General features: G+C 43.0%; 1 protein-coding gene across 2 annotated transcripts; it reads left to right on the plus strand.

Moving 5' to 3' along the window:
* The first annotated feature begins 5,755 nt into the window (after positions 1-5,755).
* On the plus strand, positions 5,756-16,192 carry LOC124002208 (mitochondrial basic amino acids transporter-like). 2 transcript variants are annotated; one of them, XM_046309556.1, is made up of 4 exons: positions 5,756-6,208; positions 8,452-8,495; positions 13,537-13,620; positions 14,750-16,192. In XM_046309556.1, the coding sequence occupies exons 1-4, from the start codon at positions 6,181-6,183 to the stop codon at positions 15,521-15,523; spliced, it is 930 nt and encodes a 309-aa protein (XP_046165512.1). In that variant the 5' UTR covers positions 5,756-6,180; the 3' UTR covers positions 15,524-16,192. The 2 variants fall into 2 exon arrangements, with proteins under 2 accessions (XP_046165512.1, XP_046165513.1); XM_046309557.1 differs by lacking the exons at positions 5,756-6,208; positions 8,452-8,495 and adding an exon at positions 10,945-11,511.
* The last annotated feature ends 5,906 nt before the right edge of the window (positions 16,193-22,098 follow it).

Consider the following 22,098-nt stretch of genomic DNA (forward strand, 5'->3'; position numbering starts at 1 on the left):
AATTGGAGTGGGTCTAGGGTTTTTGGGATAATGGCTTTGACGTGAGCCATGACCAGCCTTTCAAAGCAATTCATGGCTACAGACATGAGTGCTACGGGTCGGTAGTCATTTAGGCAGGTTACCTTAGTATTCTTGTGCACAGGGTCTATGATGGTTTGCTTGAAACATGTTGCTATTACAGACTCAGACAGGGAGAGGTTGAAAATGATATGAATAGGCCCACTTTGTCAGGTTTGCCGTTCAAAATCAAATTGAATCTTTTTTCCTCATATAATTTAAAAAACAAGTCGCAAGGTGTAGGCAAGGTCATAAGCAACTAGCTAGACTGGGATTTGACTAAACAGTTCATCTGGGTGATTTTTCCACACATCAACAGGTATTTTCCTTTCCATGGTAGCAAAATCATTCTATTAAAATGTAATGTAGTGAGATATTTTCTTTCTTTCGGGATTTGAAACCGAGTACAGTTGAAGTCGGAAGTTTACATACACCTTGGCCAAATGCAATTAAACTCAGTTTTTCACAATTCCTGACATTTAATCCTAGTAAAAATTCCCTGTTTTAGGTAACCAGTTTATTTTAAGAATGTGAAATGTCAGAATAATAGTAGGGAGAATGATTTATTTCAGTTTTTATTTCTTCCATCACATTCCCAATGGGTCAGAAGTTTACATACATTCAATTAGTATTTGGTAGTATTGCTTTTAAATTGTTTAACTTGGGTCAAATGTTTCGGGTAGCCTTTCACAAGCTTCCCACAATAAGTTGGGTGAATTTTGGCCCATTTCTCCTGACAGTGCTGGTATAACTGAGTCAGGTTTGTAGGCCTCCTTGCTCGCACACGCTTTTTCAGTTCTGCACACAAATTTCCTATAGGATTGAGGTCAGGCCTTTGTGATGGACACTGCAATACATTACATTACATTTACATTTAAGTCATTGACTTTGATGTCCTTAAGCCATTTTGCCACAACTTTGGAAGTATGCTTGGGGTCATTGTCCATTTGCGACCAAGTTTTAACTTCCTGATTGATGTCTTGATGTCTTGAGATGTTGCTTCAATATATTCACATAATTTCCATCTTCATGATGCCATCTATTTTGTGAAGTGCACCTGTCCCTCCTGCAGAACAGCATCCCCACAACACGATGCTGCCACCCCCATGCTTCACGTTTGGGATCTTGTTCTTCGGCTTGCAAGCTTCTACCTGTTTCCTCCAAACATAACGATGAACATTATGGCCAAACAGTTCTATTTTGTTTCATCAGACCAGAGGACATTTTTGTCCCCATGTGCAGTTGCAAACCTTAGTATGGCTTTTTTATGGCGGTTTTGGAGCAGTCTTCTTCCTTGCTGAGTGGTCTTTCAGGTTATGTCGATATATGACTCATTTTACTGTGGATATAGATATTTTTGTACCTGTTTCCTCCAGCATCTTCACAAGGTCCTTTGCTGTTATTCTGCGATTGATTTGCGCTTTTCGCACCAAAGTACGTTCATCTTTAGGAGACAGAACATGACTCCTTCCTGTGGGGTATGACGGCTACGTGGTCCCATGGTGTTTATACTTGCATACTATTGTTTGAACAGATGAACGTGGTACATTCGGGCGTCTAGAAATTGCTCCCAAGGATGAACCAGACTTGTGGAGGTCTACAATTTGTTTTCTGAGGTCTTGGCTGATTTCTTTTGAATTCTCCATGATGTCAAGCAAAGAGGCACTGAGTTTGAAGGTAGGCCTTGAAATACATGTAAACTTCCGACTTTAGATGTAGCTTTGAATCCACCATATGGCAGACGTCATAACACATACGCTTTCTCTTTAACAGGTTATGGGCAATAATATCTATGGCTGCAATGAAATCTAGCAGTGCAGCTCCCACAATCCTCTTACTATCAATTTATTTAAACAAATCATCAGTCATTTGTTTCAGTGCAGTACATATTGAGTGTGCTTCTTTATGAGCATGCTGAAAGTCTGTTGTTAATTTGTTTACAGAGAAGTAGCATTGTATTTGGTCAAAAACAATTTTTTCAAACAGTTTGTTAAGAGCTGGCAGCAAGCTGATAGGTCTGCTGTTAGAGCCAGTAAAGGCTGCTTTACCCCTCTTGGGTAGAGGAATGACTTTTGCTTCCCTCCAGGCCTGAGGACAAAGACCTTCCTCTCAGCTCAGATTAAAGATATGAATGTCAGGAGTGTCTATAGAGTCAGCTCCCATCCTCAGTAACTTTCCATCTAAGTTGACAACGCTAGGAAGTTTGTCATTATTGATCGATAACAATAAATTTTCCACCTCTCCCACACTAACTTAACAAAATATTTAAAGAACAACTGGTGCTTTGAGTTTAGGCTAGCAGGATTCAAGGATGCTATGAGTTAAGATATCAGGACCTGCTTAGACAAAGCAATTGTAACAGTAGACCAAACAATTGCAATATTGTATGTTGGAAAATAAATGCACGCAGTATTGTCATTATAATAAGTATCATATTAAATTGTATTTGTCACCTGCTACATAAACAACAGGTATAAACTAACAGTGAAATGCTTATTTACGGGCCCTTCCCAACAATGTAGAGAGAGAGAGTAGACAACAGGTGTGAACTAACAGTGAACTGCTTATTTACGGGCCCTTCCCAACAATGTAGAGAGTAAACAACAGGTGTAAACTAACAGTGAAATGCTTATTTACGGGCCCTTCCCAACAATGTAGAGAGAGAGAGTAGACAACAGGTGTGAACTAACAGTGAACTGCTTATTTACGGGCCCTTCCCAACAATGTAGAGAGAGAGAGTAAACAACAGGTGTAAACTAACAGTGAAATGCTTATTTACGGGTCCTTCCCAACAATGTAGAGAGAGAGTAAACAACAGGTGTAAACTAACAGTGAAATGCTTATTTACAGGTCCTTCCCAACAATGTAGAGAGAGAGTAAACAACAGGTGTGAACTAACAGTGAAATGCTTATTTACAGGTCCTTCCCAACAATGTAGAGAGAGAGAGTAGACAACAGGTGTGAACTAACAGTGAAATGCTTATTTACGGGCCCTTCCCAACAATGTAGAGAGAGAGTAGACAACAGGTGTGAACTAACAGTGAAATGCTTATTTACAGGTCCTTCCCAACAATGTAGAGAGAGAGAGTAGACAACAGGTGTGAACTAACAGTGAAATGCTTATTTACGGGCCCTTCCCAACAATGTAGAGAGAGAGTAACAGGAGAAATAAATACACAATGAGTAACAATAACTTGGCTAAATACACAGGGCACCGGAATCGACGTGCAATGGTACTGTCATGCAGGTGATAGAGGACCCAAAAGCGACTTAACAGAAACAGAGTTTATTCAAGTCCAAACAGGGAATAACAGAAATCCTCTAGTCTGTAGAGGGGGATAACAAGAGAAGCGGCCACAGACTGCAATTCGGGTAGGCGCAGGCCGTAGTTGACAGAGACACCTGCTCACACGCAGCATCTGATGAAGGCAAAAAACACGACAGGACAGGGCGAAACACAATCACAGCACGGTGAATACTAAACAAGGAACCGACGGGACAGGAACGGAACACAAAGGAATAAATAGGGACTCCAATCAGGGGAAAGGATCGGGAACAGGTGTGGGAAGACTAAATGATGATTAGGGGAATAGGAACAGCTGGGAGCAGGAACGGAACGATAGAGAGAAGAGAGAGCGAGAGAGTGAGAGAGGGAGGGGGAGAGAGAGGGATAGAAAGAGGGAAAGAACCTAATAAGACCAGCAGAGGGAAACGAATAGAATGGGGAGCACAGGGACAAGACATGATAATAAATGACAAACATGACAGGTACAAAGTAATTGAGGTAGATATGTACATGTAGGTAGGGGTAAAGTGACTAGACAACAGGATAGATAATAAGCAGTAGCAGCAGGGTATGTAATGAGTCAAAAGTGCAACAACAAAAAAAGGGTTCACTGCTAATTGTCCTGGTAGCTATTTGGTCAAATGTTTAGCAGTCTTAATATGGTTTGGGTGGTAAAAGCTCTTCAGGGTCCTGTTGGTTCCAGACATGGTGCATGGGTACCGCTTGCCGTGCGGCAGCAGAGAGAACAGTCTATGCCTTGGGGGTGGCTGCAGTGCCTTGCTGTCGGATGCCAAGCAGTTGCCATACTAAGCGGTGATGCAGCCAGTCAAGATCCTCTCAATGGTGCAGCTGTAGAACTTTTTGAGGTTCTGAGGGGTCATGCCAAATCTGTTCAGCTTCCTGAGGAGGAAGAGGCTTTGTAATGCCTTCTTTGTGACTGTGTTGGTGTCTGTGGACCATGTTCATTCCTTAGTGATGTGGACACCGAGGAACGAAGCTCTCGACAAGCTCCACTGGAGCCCCATCATTATGGATCAGGCGTGCTCTGACTTCCTGTAGTCTATGATCAGCTCCGTTGTCTTGTTGACATTGAGGGAGAAGTTGTTGTCCAGGCACCACACTGCCAGGTCACTGACCTCCTCCCTGTAGGCTGTCTCATTGTCGTCGGTGATCAGGCCTACCACCATTGTGTCGTCAGCAAACTTAATGATGTGTTGGAGTCATGCGCGACCACACATTTGTGGGTGAACATGCAGTACACCTCTGAGGGGCAACCCGTATTGAGGGACAGCGTGGTGGATATGTTGTTGCCTACTCTAGCTACCTGAGGGCTGCCCGTCAGGAAGTCCTGAGCTTACTGGTGAGCTTGGAGGGTACTGTGGTGTTGAACACTGAGCCATAGTCAATGAACAGCATTCACACATAGGTGTTACTCTTGTCCACGGGAGAGAGCCGTGTGGAGTGCAATAGAGCTTGCTTCATCTGTGGCTCTGTTGAGGAGGTATGTGAATTTGAGTGGGTCCAGGGTGTCCGAGATGATGGTGTTGATGTGAGCCATTTAAAAGCATTTCATGGCTACAGATCTGATTGTTATGGGGCGAAAGTCATTTAGACAGGTTACCTTGGTGTTTTGGGGCACAGGAACTATGGTGGTCTGCTTGAAACATGTAGTTATTACAGACTCTGTCAGGGAGTGGTTGAAAATGTCAGTGAAGAGACTTGGCAGGCAGTCTCTCTGTCTCTCTGCCCCCCCCCCTCTTCCTCTTTGAAGTGATAAAATTGGATACCAGTTATGAAAACACGGGCATGGTAAGCAGGGGAGGGTCAGGTATCAGTGACTCAAGAAGTCTTATTGACGGTGTATAAGCCAAAAGGATGACACAAATGCCCCAATGCCTCAACATCCCAATGGATAAAATACACCAACAAATATTCACAGAAGTATAAAGAAACTATAGTATTAAACCAAAAAAATGAAGTACCTTTGGTCACTTTCAAGAATACAGCTGAATATGCAAATATTGCAAATGTTAACATAGAGTTAGGTTTTTTTCCAGATTGTTCTTTCAGAATGTCTAAAATGCTACAGATGTTGCAATCTTGCGTGTCATTTGTCTTGGTTAATATTTTACCATATTTTCCCCGTAACATCTGGTCTATGATCTGTTTTGATACTTGGGTACTATAGAGTACTAGGAGTAAATGGTTAGACCAGGTTGGGGGAGAGCTGATCATAAATCAGTTGTTTGGATCAGAAAGTATTGTGGTCGGTGGTTTTGATTATTACCCGTGGAAAATCAACTCGAGCCAATCAGCGTGCGGGGCGGTAGGAGTGTTGTCTTAATCACAGTGATCTGATTGGGCTACATGCTTGGTTAAAAGGGGCTTTTAATCTCACGGGATACAGTCAGAAATAGAAACAGCGTGCGGAAGGAAGAAGACAGCTGGTGGGGGGTAGCTAGGTAGTGAACTGTGGGAGCGCCTCAATTCAATAATCAAATCATACACATTAAGCTACTTAGCGATCTGTCTTATTCCCGAGCTCACCTGGTACTGTCATCAACAGCCCTTCGCAAACTCGCTTTTATTCAAGAGGAGACGAGAACTAGCTACTTTACGTTACTGTATCTAGCAATTCAGCTATCCTTTAACGTTACAGATGCAGCCATCAAACTACAGGTCGAAACTGGTAGTTAACTAAAGTATTCGTCTAGTTTGAAGCAATACACGATTGTAGCTAGCTTTTGCACCAAGCAAGACCTGTGAATTACGTGTGCTACGGAGAAATAGACTTATTGAGCGCTAGCTTTTGACTAATTCAAAGACTCCTTGAGGGAATGGACTTTGCAGCAGGATGCATAGGAGGTAAGTTAATTCACGTTTGTTAGAAAGCATACCCGTGGATAGATTGCTTCAATGCTTGCTACGTGGCAGCACGGAGTCATGTTTGCAAAATGCATCAGGTTGGAAACGCTTTGAATAAATGATTCATGAGTTTGGCTAGCAAAGCTAGTTAGCCAATGCAGAAGTGTGCCTAGTGATGGCGCAAGTTTGCCCCCCGATTTACATTTCATGAATGGAAAATTACAGAGCACTGTTCATTGTCTAGTACAATTTCTTGCCCCTATTGTTGTGAATTCCTATATTGTTTTTCTGGCTAAACCTGTTTTGTTTTCTTAGAATCACAAAATATATCTTTTGCAACTTTATACTCGCAGCCAGACAATTCCATTCATTCCAAACCATGTGCTGCGAGTGTTAAAAATGGGCAGTCCCTCTCAAGCACCAATTACATTAGCGACATATTTCAACTTCACATAGTCAAAAATGGTGACTATAACGAGCGAACTTGGTAGATTCTTCAGATTTATCAGGGTACACAGAATACCCCCTAAACTAAACCAGGTGTAGTTTTAACCCTTGGGCGTTGTGAAATTGGACCTCTCTGTAGCATTTTACCGGTTAATTAGATTTTTACTACATCGTTAAAATTCTTATCCACAGAAAGTCCATTCCTAGCTTCCTATCAATATGTATCATTGCTTGAGTTAACCCCATCTCAATTAATATGAATGTCAGCTCAGCCAGACAGTGTATCAATAAGTCTATGATTGGGCGTTATTGCGATACTGTCTCGGCTACTAATGTCTTGAAAGTGGGGGTCAGACAAATGTTTTCTTGGGTCATGTTTCTGCAATGGGTCATTCCTACGAAACAATTCTCAAGTGTATTTTTCATGTCCTTTTGAGTCACTGAGATTGGGATCTGTACTGATCAATTTAATGCATTTTGATTCGATTTTATTCAACTACAATTTCCACAATTGTCATAACACCGGGGAAAAACATATTTATACTGAACAGAAATATAAATGCAACATTTTCAAAGATTTTACTGAGTTAAAGATAATTTAAGGAAATCATTCAATTGAAATACATTTCCTAAACCCTAATCTATGGATTTCACATGACTGGGCAGCGATGGGTGGGCCTATGCCCTCCAATAGGCAGCCAGGCCAACTCACAAGGGAGCCTGGCCCAGTCAATCAGAATGAGCTTTATTACAGACAGAAATACTCCTCAGAACCCCAATTTGAGATTTTTAGCCGTTTTGTTGAGAAGACCAAGTGGGGTGAAGGCAGAGTTTGAGAATAAGAACCTCCTTCTGAAGGCAAATAAATGAATTTGTGCTCATCTAAAGATGACTACTCCTAAATGATGCATCATGGGTGAATACATTTTTATTTAAAAACTGGAGTGTTTACAGGAGCTTAGTGTTACCAAAATGAGATGTCCAGAAACTGTTTGTACATAAATATTATAGTAACACTTCAACTAGTATACCATTTAAACAAAAAAATATATTTCTGGACAATCTACAGCAACATATTTTGTTTTATTCAAATAAGTTAGGTTTTTCTGAAGTAAAATGACCTGTGAATTGAGTCTGGATGAATTTCAGTAATGTGAATTTGGGGGAAAATGTAAAATAATTCAGGCAAAAGTATTTAAAAAATTGACTTTAAAAATCTGAAATTGTGCAGGTGCAGTGAAATGCTTGTTTGTACACAACACACACAGAAGGACAATTGATTTTTTTGCAGATGCATCATGGGTTTTGTGACTCATGTTTTAAAACGGGTTTCATGAGAATCACATGAATGCACCACTGCTTCACTCACTCAAACACCAAGCCAGAACACATACAAGTGCCCCTAACCTGAAACGGCCCTAGTTATGGTTTTATCCTGTGATGTACAGGTGGTGTCACACAGTATTGCATTTTCTTCTCGCAATCAATGTCAAGGACATGTTCAGTACAGTGAACAGCTGATGGGCAGTCCAGAGAAGACTGTTTGTTCTTGTGTAATGCACTTGATATTCAAACATGCACCCATCACCACTGAACGTGTAATAACTTGCATCAGATCTAGGCCCAAAGACTTGAGTATTAAAGTGTCTATGCTGGTTTACTCCTATACTTGTACTTAGTTATTTAGTTACCATTCTTCAAGTTGTCAGGGTTTAATTGTTTCACATAGCTTTAGACCACATTACATATCAACCTCCAACAAGTGCTGATTAATTGTTCATCTTTGTCACTTCCAGGTGCTGCCGGTGTCTTGGTCGGGCATCCTTTTGACACTGTAAAGGTGGGTTTGTTTGATCTGGTTAGCAAGTGACTGGCACGTGTCATATTTTTAGAAATCGCACTGAAATGTAATTCCTATTTAGCTACTGTGGGGTTTATCAAGGCTCCTCAAAAGGGCACATTTGAATATAGAATAGATGACCCAAAGTGTTTTTGATAAAGTATGAAATATTCATGATCTCTCCCAATCAAAATGTGTCAGAACTGCATTTCTCAGCTATTACTTACATATAGCAAACTGAACTTTTTTTCCCCAGACCCCACACACACGTGGGTATTTTGCCTGGTTTTCTGACCTAGTCATATCTACACACTGCTGTTAAAAGTAGAGCACAACATTCTTAACCCAGTGTCTTACTACAACACAATCTGTTCTTGGAACGGAACAGACATCTCCTCCTAGTTAGCTCATGAACCAGAGATGGAGCTGTTGTCTCTGTATGGCATGTTGGCAGTGCATGTTGAAGCTTGCTGAGCAACAGTATGTGCACACAACCAACAATTCACTTATCTAGAAGCATGACAGGTTTCTGTTTTATAGTTGACATTTCAAGATATGCCTTTTTTTTTTGTATGAGTGTATAGCCTTAAGCTCAGCTGACCCCTACACTCATCATATGCATTACCCAAATATAGTTTTGATTAACACCTAAGCCACATGATATGTTGGAGCTGTGACAGCATAGGTCATTGGAAAGCTCTGTGAATAAACAGTCGAGTTATACACTTCATTGGGTCATGGACTCTACAAGGTGTCAAGTTCTACAGGGATTCTGACCCATGTTGAGTCCAATGCTTCCCACAGTTGTCAGGATGTCCGTTGGTCCACCACCCATTCTTAATACACACAGGAAACTTGGGATTACGGTATGTAACTCCGGTTCTTTGAAGGAGATGAGGGAGACCTCTCACTATGGGACACGCCTTTACGGGTCATTGGTTGAAGCCTTATTCAATCACACCAATCAGAGCTTTGTGGGTGTATGCCCTGTGTCTATAACACCCTGCACTACTCTGGTTTCCTCATTCTAAGAACTACCTCTTACACAAGTCTGAGAACATAATATTCACAGTGCCCCTTATGTGGCAATTCCTCTAGCGGAATGTTCTCGGAGACTGCAATCCCCAACAACTGTACGCCTTGGCGATAGCCTCCAATGGGAGAGGTGTTTGGACAAAGCAGGGTTGGCAAAGCAAACAGTTGGTCATAGTTTCAGAATGGCCTAGTCCTGTCCATGTAGATCCGCTGGGTGCGACACCGGACACAATGTTAAGGTGCCGCTGCTCTGGAGAAGAGCACGGTGGAAGGTGGAAGAGGTCAGTGGCTTGAATGACCTTTAGAAATTAACGAAACGTTAGGACGTATCATAACCTTGAAGTAGTTGAGGGGGGGTGGCGGCGGCGGCAAACTGAGTGCATGAAGGATGGACCGAGCATCGTGAAGGTCGCTAGCGGGCTTGGCCAAGGCGAGAAACGGGGCTGACGTATGTCACCGTTGGCCTATTGTCTGACCTGACAAGGACATGTTGGCCCTGTAGGAATAGACAAAAGTGCCTGAGGGATAATGACAGTTTAGAGCTAGAACATGGATATGGGCTGTACGCAGTCTGACCATATGCCGTTCACTGTATGCCCTTTGTGGATTGCCTCCCCCTCCCATCCCTATAGTGATGCATCTATTTGTCACTACTGAAGTGCCGATTGCATGTGAAGACTGTCCCAGTAGGATTGAAGTGCCGATAGACACTTTGCTGAGAGAAGCACGTACCTGTGGATAGACTAGTTCAAGCAGAGTGATGTCACCCACAGCTGGATAGCTGAGTTAAGGAGACCAAGCAGAACCACTACAATCATGGAGCCCAGGAAGCTTCAGACACATCTAGTATGTGGCTGATGTTGCCGTGCAAAACAGGCAATGGTGAAAATGTCACTCCATGGTGAGGGCTGGGGAGGCTGGCTCCTGTGCTACCATGGTCGTTGAGGTCAGAGGAGTTCTGCCAGCTTATCGAGGCCCTGTGCCTTGCGCTAGGTGTGCTGATTCTTCCCAACAGATGGTGCCAAGGGGGTATCCACTGCTAATTGCTTGGAGTGATGCCCTGAGGCACCGCGTTGCTGGTGAGCGGACTGTCTGTCCCAGGGACGGAGCTGCAGGAGAAGGCTGAGACTTCTTGGGGATCCTCCAGTTCTGTGAGGGAGGACTCCTAGTGACGACCTGGGTGAATGTGGGCTTCTGGGGATTCAGGGCTTGCTTCTGGGGATTCAGGGCTTGCTTCTGGGGATTCAGGGCTTGCTTCTGTGGTAAGAGCCCAGCACCTCACTCTCCTTTTCTTAGAATTTAACCTGGTCTGGTTGGATCGATCTGTCCATTCAGGTAGGGCAGCGCATTTGATTGCCTTCGAAGAAAGATCAGTTATTGACTCCTGCCCTACCTCTTCAGTCTGGCTGGGTAGCACAAACTGAGCAGAGGAGAAATTATTCTGTGGTGTAATCCATCTGCTGGTCAAAGGGTGCTGCCAAATGTGGCAAGAGACATGCCGTCGTCCTCACATCTGGATTCGTCGGCATTAATGTCCACCCCCTGGTAAAAGTGGGGAATTCTCCGAATCAGCCTGAAGCGCAGACTGGGGGGATGCCTAAAGTAGCTTCTCCCTCTGGGACTTCGTTGTCAACGGAGTTGTCCTCGCGCAGGTATGAGGCCTGGGCAATACTTTCCATGTACTTCATGTCTAAGGACACGAGTCCAGCTGAGCGCAATGCACACAACTAGCGGGGTCGATGGGAGCCTCCATAGCGTCCCGGACGTGTAATGCCTGCAGTTGCCAGGGTGAGCGTTGCTAGGCTTTTGCTGCTTTTTCTCCCCTTTCCCTGACGACTTGGCCGGTAAGCCTGTTGGACATTGCGTTTCGACAGGACGGACAAAAGCAAACGGAATTACCGGGGGGCTAGCTAGCCACTCCACGCGCTGCTCCTACAATGGGAATTTGGGAGAGACACTGGGTAATGTGAGTTTGAGCCAGGTAAGCAGAAACCGACTGCTTTATTTAGCAGGGTGGTGAGAAATAAATGCCGTCTTTAAACTTTCAGTGTAGTGTATTAGCTGGCTTTCTTAACCTGAGTTTAGATAGCCAGCTAGCCGAGGCGTTGCGTGGGATACAAAGTGCCGACTCGGTCTGTAAACCAAGTAACTTGAGGTAGAACGAACAGCTGGGTTATCTTTCACAGGGGAATGGAAAAAAGGTGCTTCAATGGTGGGGTAACACACTGAAGAAACAAACGCTTATGCTAGCCACATAAACCGAATGGGGCTTTGGCCCAGAGATTGCTAGCTAAAACATCGGTGGTGCGGTTAGCCCACTAGCTAGCCAAGATGCACGAAAGTTCAGCTAGCTAACTCCGCTAACTGGGAACCGACAGAGCTAGAGACCCCGGGTAGAAGTAGCTAAAATTTGTGGGAACCTGCTATTAGCAGGATGCTAAAGCAGTGCAGCTAGCTAGCTAACGATGCCAATTGTGTGTATGCCAGGCAACAGGTGTACAGTATCTAGCCGATGACAAAGTGCTGCTAACTGAGGTAACTTCACTCTGTAAAGTGAAGCTGAAGTTAGCCGCATTCATGAAAACAAAAAATAGAAAACAAGCCACTCAATGATATGTGTTGGGGTAGTAACCCACACCGAAAGGAACTGTTAATTTGAGAGCTAGTTTACTGAATAAAGCTGCTTATCGGGCTAGTAACCAGATGGACTCGAGGCTAAGAATGAGGAAACCAGTGCAGTGTGTTATAAGACACTCTGGCGTACACACACTGCTCTGATTGGCCTGTTAGACACACACTGCTCTGATTGGCCTGTTAGACACACACTGCTCTGATTGGCCTGTTAGACGGGATTGAATAAGGCTTCAAATGATGACCCGCAAAAGGGGCCGTGTCCCATAGTGGAGATGTCGACTGAAAGAACTGTTCAGTGTGAAAAACCCAGCAGTGTTGCAGTTCTTGACATAAACTGGTGTGCCTGGCACCTACTACCATACCCCGTTCAAAGGCACTTAAATATTTTGTCTTGTGCATTCACCCTCTGAATGTCACACACACAATCCATGTCTCAATTATCTCAAGGCTTAAATATGATTCTTTAACCTGTCTCCTCTTTTAACAAGGGATCATAGCTTTCACCTGGATTCACCTGGTCAGGTTGTTTTGTACACTCAAGTGTATCTGCAGGTGTTTTTCTGTTTTTTCCGTTTCACTTTTTAGGGGTTTGCATTTTTTAATGCTATGGATCCCCCTGTATACAAGATTCTACTTCCAACCTGCCAGTAAACATATATATTTAAGGCAGTGTGCAAGGTATTTTTTTAAAGTACATTTCTAGTAAAGTTATACCAATCATGGCAATACAGTTTGCACGAGAGGCTATTTTGAGCCTAATAATCAGGTTTAATTGTTTTAATGATGCAATTTACGAGGTTTATACTGAAATGTTTATCTTCTCATACGATTAGTCTTCTAATAGCTGTAATTTTCAGACACTTGAAATATTTTTTGCTGTGTACTCGTAATCTCTAAGCGTACAAGTTACAACACATGTATCAGGATATTTGTACTTGATATTTTGACAATTTGAGTCAACTTTTTTAAATAAAAAAATAATATTCTGAGTACAGACATGTGGAGGGACACTGTTTGTTTTATCCCTGAACAGGGAGGGCTGTCTTTAACAGCATAAGTGTCACTGTTTTAGATGAGGGATATACAACCTCTGCAGGGATGTGACCTAGCTAGTAAGTACGGTCTAGGTCTTTTTCTCCCCTGTGTTTTGTTTTTGTGTTGTGAAAAAAAAAAATCTTCCAGACTTTTAAATGAGTCGCACAAAATACTTAAACAATTTGTCACCCAAATCTACTCTTATATTGTAGTACATTAGTCTTTGTTGTGTATATTCTCTTTTCCTATGAATGTTGTGTGATTGTATTTATTGTTATTAAATGTGGTGATATTGCCTTCTGAGCTTTTTCGCTAACATTGAAGATTCCATTTTCAGGTACGACTCCAAGTTCAGAGTGTGGACAGACCTCTGTACCGCGGCACATATCATTGCTTCCAGTCTATCGTAAGGCAAGAGTCGGTGAGTACGACCGCTACCGTTACGGAATCAAGTCAGAAACATTGCGATTGCGTTTTAGAATGGTTGGCTTTATAAAAGCGTTTTTCACTCTTATCAGCAACGAGCTGAGAAGCTGCAGCATCTTTAGCGTTGTCTGACAAGTGATGTTCCGCTCAAAATAGTCTAGGTATGTTGTGCACGTGTTATACATGGAATAAATGAAGACAAATGAAAATGGACCTATAAGCATGATGGTCAAATGTGTTGACATTGACTGATATTTCCATCAATGAATTAAAAGTGGTATTTTCGCAATGGGATTCTATTTATTTTTTTATCCCGGACAATTTGGCCAGCAATTGTTTTTTTATTTTTTAAATCGTCTGTTCATATAATTTATTTTGGTCAAAAGCCGGCAATTACCGGTTAACGGAAACCCTGGTGTGTGTGGGTAGTCACCAGTGGTGAAATCCTTTCATTCAAATTGATTAATGTGTTTTGGGAGGTAGTTGGCACTGCAGCCCATGAGGCATTGCCATGTGCTCTGTGCAGTGCCAACTGCTGTTGTACCATTGGTTAGAACAGGGCTCTACTCAGAAGGGTTTCTCATTAGTCTTGTGCTTCAATCATAGAGAATGATAGTGACCAAAAGGTTGTTTTTTTAGCATGGGCAGCTCCATTGAGGGCTTCCTATGGGTTGTACCAACCTCAATGGTGCTGCTAATGCTGTCACAGACGCTATAATGGCACATACTGTATGTAAAGATGAGTCCTCTATCTATCTCTATGGCTTCAATACAGAGGTCAGTCTAGCAGAAAGCCTATTGGCCAGTCTGGGGGGGAGGAGGTTGGGAAAGACATATCAGTAGCTAAGGTCAATCGGGGTGTTACGCTTGCTGCGTGGCTAAATTAAGAGAACCACCTTGTCACTTGAGCCGGTTAAGTATTAGGTTAAGGCTGTCAGTATTATAGTGACATAGCAGCTTAGTATTTTGGCCTTATAGTATTGCCTTCAGCTTCATTCAACTTAAATTACCATGTTATGTCTCTCGCTCTGCCTGTCTCTCGCTCTGCCTGTCTCTCGCTCTGCCTGTCTCTCGCTCTGCCTGTCTCTCGCTCTGCCTGTCTCTCGCTCTGCCTCTGTCCACAGATGACTGGTCTGTACAAAGGCATTGGCTCCCCCATGATGGGTCTGACCTTCATCAACGCCATCGTGTTCGGTGTCCAGGGCAATGCCATGCGCAGGCTGGGCCACGACACGCCGCTCAACCAGTTCCTGGCCGGGGCGTCGGCGGGCGCGTTGCAGAGCGTCATTTGCTGCCCCATGGAGCTGGCCAAGACGCGCATGCAGCTGCAGGGGTTGGGTGAGAGGAAGTCCAAGCAGAAGCTGTACAAGAACTCTCTGGACTGCCTGGTGCGCATCTACCGGAAGGAGGGCTTCCGCGGTATCAACCGGGGTATGGTGACCACGCTAGTCCGCGAGACACCGGGTTTCGGGATCTACTTCCTGACCTACGATGTACTGACGCGCTCTCTGGGCTGCGAACCCGATGACCCCTACATGATCCTCAAGTTGCTGTTTGCCGGAGGCATGTCGGGCATCACTTCGTGGATCTCCACCTACCCTGTTGACGTCATAAAGTCCCGGCTCCAGGCGGACGGCGTGGGCGGCCACAACAAGTACAATGGCATCGCTGACTGTGTGCGTCAGAGCCTGAAGCGGGAGGGCTGGCGGGTGTTCACGCACGGCCTCACCTCCACGCTGCTCCGGGCGTTCCCCGTCAACGCCACAACCTTCGCCACCGTGACTCTGTTCCTCATGTACATGCGAGACAATGAGGGCGCCGTCAATGACTGCGAGCCCCAGCCTGCCCACTCCTCTCTCACTGTGAGCCCACAGCAGGGCCAGCCCTCAAGCTTGTGAATGGGAGAAGGTGGTGTTTCTGCTCTGGTGACCCTTATTGGGTTGGAAGTGGTCCCATAATGCACCAGCTAATAAGCTGATGTGACTTGACCGCTCAACGTCAGCTTCACGAAGGCTATTTTTACAAGATGTATGTATGTTCAGATGGTAAACCGCGCTTGTAAATACTTGTCCCATTTTGACCCCTGGTTTTTACAGGGTACACTTTTTAAAAATTATATATAATTTAGTCTTTTTGAGAAGTAATTGGGGAAAGAAACTAGCAGTGAAAAAGCACAAATGTCTGACCTAGTCATCCCTTATGAATGTATAGTGGGGCAAAAAAGTATTTAGTCAGCCACCAATTGTGCAAGTTCTCCCACTTAAAAAGATGAGAGGCCTGTAATTTTCATCATTGGTACACTTCAACTATGAGACAAAATGAGAAATTCAGAAAGTCACATTGTAGGATTTTAATTTATTTGCAAATTATGGTGGAAAATAAGTACTTGGTCAATAACTTATCTCAATAATTTGTTATATGCCCTTTGGCAATGACAGAGTTCAAATGTTTTCTGTAAGTCTTCACAAGGTTTTCACACACTGTTGCTGGTATTTTGGCCCATTCCTCCATGCAGATCTCCTCTAGAGCAGTGTTTTGGGACTGTTGCTGGGCAACACAGACTTTCAACTCCCTCCAAAGATTTTCTATGGGGTTGAGATCTGGAGACTGGCTTGGCCACTCCAGGACCTTGAAATGCTTCTTACGAAGCCACTCCTTCATTGCCCGGGCGGTGTGTTTGGGATCATTGTCATGCTGAAAGACCCAGCCACTTCATCTTCAATGCCCTTGCTGATGGTAGGCTTTGTCACTTTGGTCCCAGCTCTCTGCAGGTCATTCATTAGGTCCCCCTGTGTGGCTCTGGGATTTTTGCTCACTGTTCTTGTGATCATTTTGACCCCACGGGGTGAGATCTTGCGTTGAGCCCCAGATCTAGGGAGATTATCAGTGGTCTTGTATGTCTTCCATTTCATTCATTCATTTCATTTAAGTCATTTAGCAGACGCTCTTATCCAGAGCGACTTACAAATTTCCTAATCATTGCTCCCACAGTTGATTTCTTCAAATTAAGCTGCTTACCTATTGCAGATTCAGTCTTCCCAGCCTGGTGCAGGTCTACAATTTTGTTTCTGGTGTCCTTTGACAGCTCTTTGGTCTTGGCCATAGTGGAGTTTGGAGTGTGACTGTTTGAGGTTGTGGACAGGTCTTTTTATACTAATAACAAATTCAAACAGGTGCCATTAATACAAGGTAACGAGTGGAGGACAGAGGAGCCTCTTAAATAAGTTACAGGTCTGTGAGCCAGGAATCTTGCTGGTTTGTAGGTGACCAAATACTTATTTTCCACCATTTGCAAATAAATTAATTAAAAATCCTACAATGAGATTTTCTGGATTTTTTTTATATTTTTCTCATTTTGTCTGTCATAGTTTAAGTGTACCTATGATAAATTACAGGCCTCATCTTTTTTAAATATACAGCTGAGTATATTTATGTATGTCTGAAGGGCTTGTGGTAATGACTGGAGTGGAATCTGTGTAGAGTAGTATCAAACGCATGGTTTCCAGGCGTTTGACACTGTTCCATTTGAGACGTTTCCCCTCAGCAGCCTCCACTGGTCTGAAGGTATGTACATATACTCTACTGTACATAAACTTTCCTATTAAAATACTCATTTAGTAGAGTCCTAGCCAGGGATTCCAAACTAAGGGTCTATTCATACAGCTTGAGGGGGGCTTATCCAGAAAGGAAGCCATTTCATTGGTTCTAAACAATGATTCTGCCGGCTAGGACCAATGAAATTACTTCCTTGCATGGATTTTTACCGCGAGCAGTGTGAATGCACCCGTAGGTCCGAGTGAAGAATCTCTCGACTAAATGTTTTTTTTAAATCTCCCCTGTTGGAATGCCACTGGATATTTCGGAGTCTGTGAGGTCTGCATTACCTGGTGGCTGAATTTACACAGGTAGCCCAATTCTGATCTTTTGCCCAATTGTTGGTGAAAGAGCTGATCTGTTTGTTCAAAATACCAGTTGTTGCCAAATAGATCAGAATTGGGCTGCCTGGGTATAAGCAGCCTTCATTCTTCTAGATAATCCTAAAGTTAAACAGTCATGATTTTCAACTCCGCTTGTCTCAGACCTTGTAAATGAGAAATAATGTGTCACCTTTTACTGAAAGATTCAGCATTAACTGAAATATTTGCTCATGTGTGCTGAAATGACTGCATGAAATGTCATGAGTGAAGTGCAGAGCAAAAATGATAATTGTTTTGATTAAAACATGTTTTGTTAGTACAATAGAATTGTACTTTGAGGCGACATAGTCCCTAGCAGTACAAATCTACAGCCTGATTGTTACATTTTGGGCAAAAGTGGTACAACTTTTACAGACATGATATTGACTATACATCTCATTTTTATTTTATAAATTATTCTACAAGTATGATATGTATGTGTAAAGTAATCTCTTAAATATTGCGTCTTTTCACGTACAGACCTTGACTTGAATTGCAACCTTGTGGTTCACAAGAACGTGTTAGTTTCTATATGATGGACGACATTGCTTGTACAGAGACGTGTTACATCATTAGTATTTATACTGTGAATTTGGGTCCGTGCTTTCGCTCTCATCTTGTTTCTTTTATCGCACCTAGACATTCGAGGGCAACTCGACTAAATGGAATGCTGCTTCCTTTGTTTTACTGTGATGTAATACAACCAATCGGAGCTAGCTATTTGGTCAGAAGAGCACAAGTGCCTGACGAGGCCAGTTACTCTTAATTTGTACGTGTCATATTTGTTCTGTATCGGTCGTAATGTCTTTCAACCAAAGCAATATGTGGAAAAAAAAACATGTCGGAATAAAACTGAGTCTTTGTCGTGTCTTTTCAAGCCACGGTAACTGAAAGAGTAGCATTGTCTGTATTTCTGCCTAAGGCCAGGATTCAATACGATCGCCATTTCAAGGTCATGTCTGATTTTGAGCTGACATGCAGCGATGGGTCGACTGAAAAAGGTGAGTTGTCGTCAACGCGATCGTAATATAGGGCTAAGCCTGGTGCTGTGTTTCATAACCTAGTAAATGGCAGCAAACGGACTGGGAAAAATCAACATGAACGTTCCTCCCCACTGGTAATTACCAGATTTTTCCCAAACTGGTCTTATCCCGAGCCCCTACTCCTCCCACATGCTGACCTCTGCTAAAGAAATGCCCTTCATGCAGAAGCAAGCTTATTCACAAATCTTTTAATATAGTTTGGGAACACCATTATTTGTTTGAGCGTGATAGCTGTACTTTCACTTTATGGTTGACAGTTTGTTTGCCATTAGCCAATTGGCTTTCTCAATGTGTTTTAAAGCATTGGAAGCCACGCAACTCGTTGCTCGTAGTTTACAGCCCAGTCAAAGCTCTTCTCTGTCCCATGCACTCTAATGGTGGAACCAGCTTCCCACAGAAGCTAGGAAATCATATTCAGTCTGGGAAAAACTCACCTACAGTGGGGAGAACAAGTACTTGCTACACTGCCGATTTTGCAGGTTTTCCTACTTACAAATCATGTAGAGGTCTGCAATTTAAAAAAATCATAGGTACACTTTAACTGTGAGACTGGATCAAAAACAAAAATCCAGAAAATCACATTGTATGATAATTAATTAGCATTTGATTGCATAACATGTATTTGATCACCTACCAACCAGTAAGAATTCTGGCTCTCACAGACCTGTTAGTTTGTCTTTAAGAAGTACTCCTGTTCTCCACTCATTAACTGTATAAAAGACACCTGTCCACAATGGCCAAGACCAGAGAGCTGTGTAAGGACATCAGAGATAAAATTGTAGACCTGCACAAGTCTGGGATGGGCTACGGGACAATAGGCAAGCAGCTTGGTGAGAAGACAACTGTTGGTGCAATTATTAGAAAATGGAAGAGGTTCAAGATGACGGTCAATCACCCTCGGTCTAGGGCTCCATGCAAGATCTCACCTTGTGGGGCATCAAATATCATGAGGAAGGTGAGGGATCAGCCCATAACTACACGGCAGGACCTGGTCAATGACCTGAAGAGAGCTCGGACCACAGTCTCAGAGAAAATCATTAGTAACACACTACGCCGTCATGGATTAAAATCCTGCAGCGCAAGCAAGTTCCCCCTGCTCAAGCCAGTGCATGTCCAGGCCTATCTGAAGTTTGCCAATGACCATCTGGATGATCCAGAGGAGGAATGGGAGAAGGTCATGTGGTCTGATGTGACAAAAATAGAGCTTTTTGGTCTAAACTCCATTCGCCTTGTTTGGAGGAAGAAGAAGGATGAGTACAACCCCAAGAACACCATCCCAACTGTGAAGCATGGAGGTGGAAACATTCTTTGGGGATGTTTTTCTGCAAAGGGGACAGGACGACTGCACCGTATTGAGGGAGGATGGATGGGGCCATGTATCGCAATATCTTGGCCAACAACCTCCTTCCCCCATTGAAGATGGGTCGTGGCTGGTTCTTCCAGCATGACAATGACCCGAAACACACAGCCAGGGCAACTAAGGAGTGGCTCCGTAAGAAGTATCTCAAGGTCCTAGAGTGGCCTAGCCAGTCTCCAGACCTGAACCCAATAGAAGACCTTTGAAGGGAGCTGAAAGTCTGTATTGCCCAGCGACATCCCCAAAACCCGAAGGATCTGGAGAAGGTCTGTATGGAGGAGTGGGCCAAAGTCCCTGCTGCAGTGTGTGCAAACTTGGTCAAGAACTACAGGAAACGTATGATCTCTGTAATTGCAAGCAAAGGTTTGTGTACCAAATATTAAGTTCTGCTTTTCTGATGTATCAAATACTTATGTCACGCAATAAAATGCAAATTAATTACTTAAAAATCATACAATGTGATTTTCTGTATTTTTGTTTGATTCTCACAGTTGAAGTGTACCTATGATAAAAAGTAGACCTCTACATGCTTTGTAAGTAGAAAAACCTGCAAAATCGGCAGTGTATCAAATACTTGTTTTCCCAACTAGCTACATTTTTTAAAAAGATGAATGCCTTAAACTAAGTCGTTCTGGATTAGAGAGTCTGCTAAATGTGATACCTTGTTGATAAGTGCATATCAGTATCCATCTATCATATGTTAAATCATAGTATAGGTACCCCTCAAACTGAAGGGGACAGGCACGGTTCTAAAAGAAGATTTTGAAGGCAGAACAAAGGTCCAAGAATGTGTTTTTTAAATTCTAGGGCAAAACAAGGAAATTATTTCTGAAATGCTCCTGTAATGCTGGTTTGGTTTTGAGAAAGGAGTTTTTTGTGTGTGTGTGTGTGTGTGTGTGTGTGTGTGTGTGTGTGTGTGTGTGTGTGTGTGTGTGTGTGTGTGTGTGTGTGTGTGTGTGTGTGTGTGTGTGTGTGTGTGTGTGTGTGTGTGTGTGTGCGTGCGTGCGTGCGGATAGGGCTTTGTTACCATCAACAAGTCGAAGTACAATCCCTTTCTCAAACACAGCACTGTTATATTCAGACCGTGACAGAGTTATGGGCTATATCAATCCATAGTGCATGCTCGTTCCCAGAGTCATCTTATGCAATGTGATTGTGCTCACATTTTGTGCTCACATTTTACACCTGCATTGTTTGCTGTTTGGGGTTTTAGGCTGGGTTTCTGTACAGCACTTTGAGATATCAGCTGATGTACGAAGGGCTATATAAATAAATTTGATTTGATTTGATTGTCTACTTATATGCAATTATTATAAAGACTGGAATGCAACCAGTGTTAGTGCAGATAACAGCAGTCGACCAATGACTTGTCCTAGAGTCACTTCTTGTGGTGACTTCGTGTGGTTCGCCTGGTACGGCAACTGCTCCGCCCACAGCGCATCACCTGGGGCAAACTACCTGCCCTCCAAGACATTACCTGATGTCACAGGAAGACCAATAAGATCATCAAGGACAACTACCATCCGAGCCACTGCCTGTTCACCCCACTATCATCCAAAAGGTGAGGTCAGTACAGGTGCATCAAAGCTGGGACCGAGAAAATGAAAAACTGCTTCTATCTCAAGGACATCAGACTGTTAAACAGCCATCACTAACATTGAGTGGCTGCTGCCAACATACTGACTCAAATCTCTAGCCACTTTAAGAATAAAACATTTGTTGTAATAAATGTATCACTAGTCACTTTAAACAATGGCACTTTATATATTATTTACATACCCTACATTACTCATCTCAAATGTATATACTGTACTCTATACCATCTACTGATTCTTGCCTATGCTGTTTGGCCATCGCTCATTCATATATCTTTATGTACATATTCTTATTCATTCCTTTACACTTGTGTGTATTAGGGAGTAGTTTTGAAATTGTTAGATTACTTGTTAAATATTACTGCACGGTCGGAACTAGAAGTACGAGCATTTCGCTACACTCGCATTAACATTTACTAACCATGTGTTTGTGACCAATACAATTTGATTTAATTTGAAGTGTGCAAGGCAATATTGAATGTCACCTTGATTACAAAAACTTATCTCCACCTGTGCACAACT

Source organism: Oncorhynchus gorbuscha, linkage group LG17 (genome assembly GCF_021184085.1).
Source record: "Oncorhynchus gorbuscha isolate QuinsamMale2020 ecotype Even-year linkage group LG17, OgorEven_v1.0, whole genome shotgun sequence".
In the NCBI taxonomy this organism is placed as follows: domain Eukaryota; kingdom Metazoa; phylum Chordata; class Actinopteri; order Salmoniformes; family Salmonidae; genus Oncorhynchus; species Oncorhynchus gorbuscha.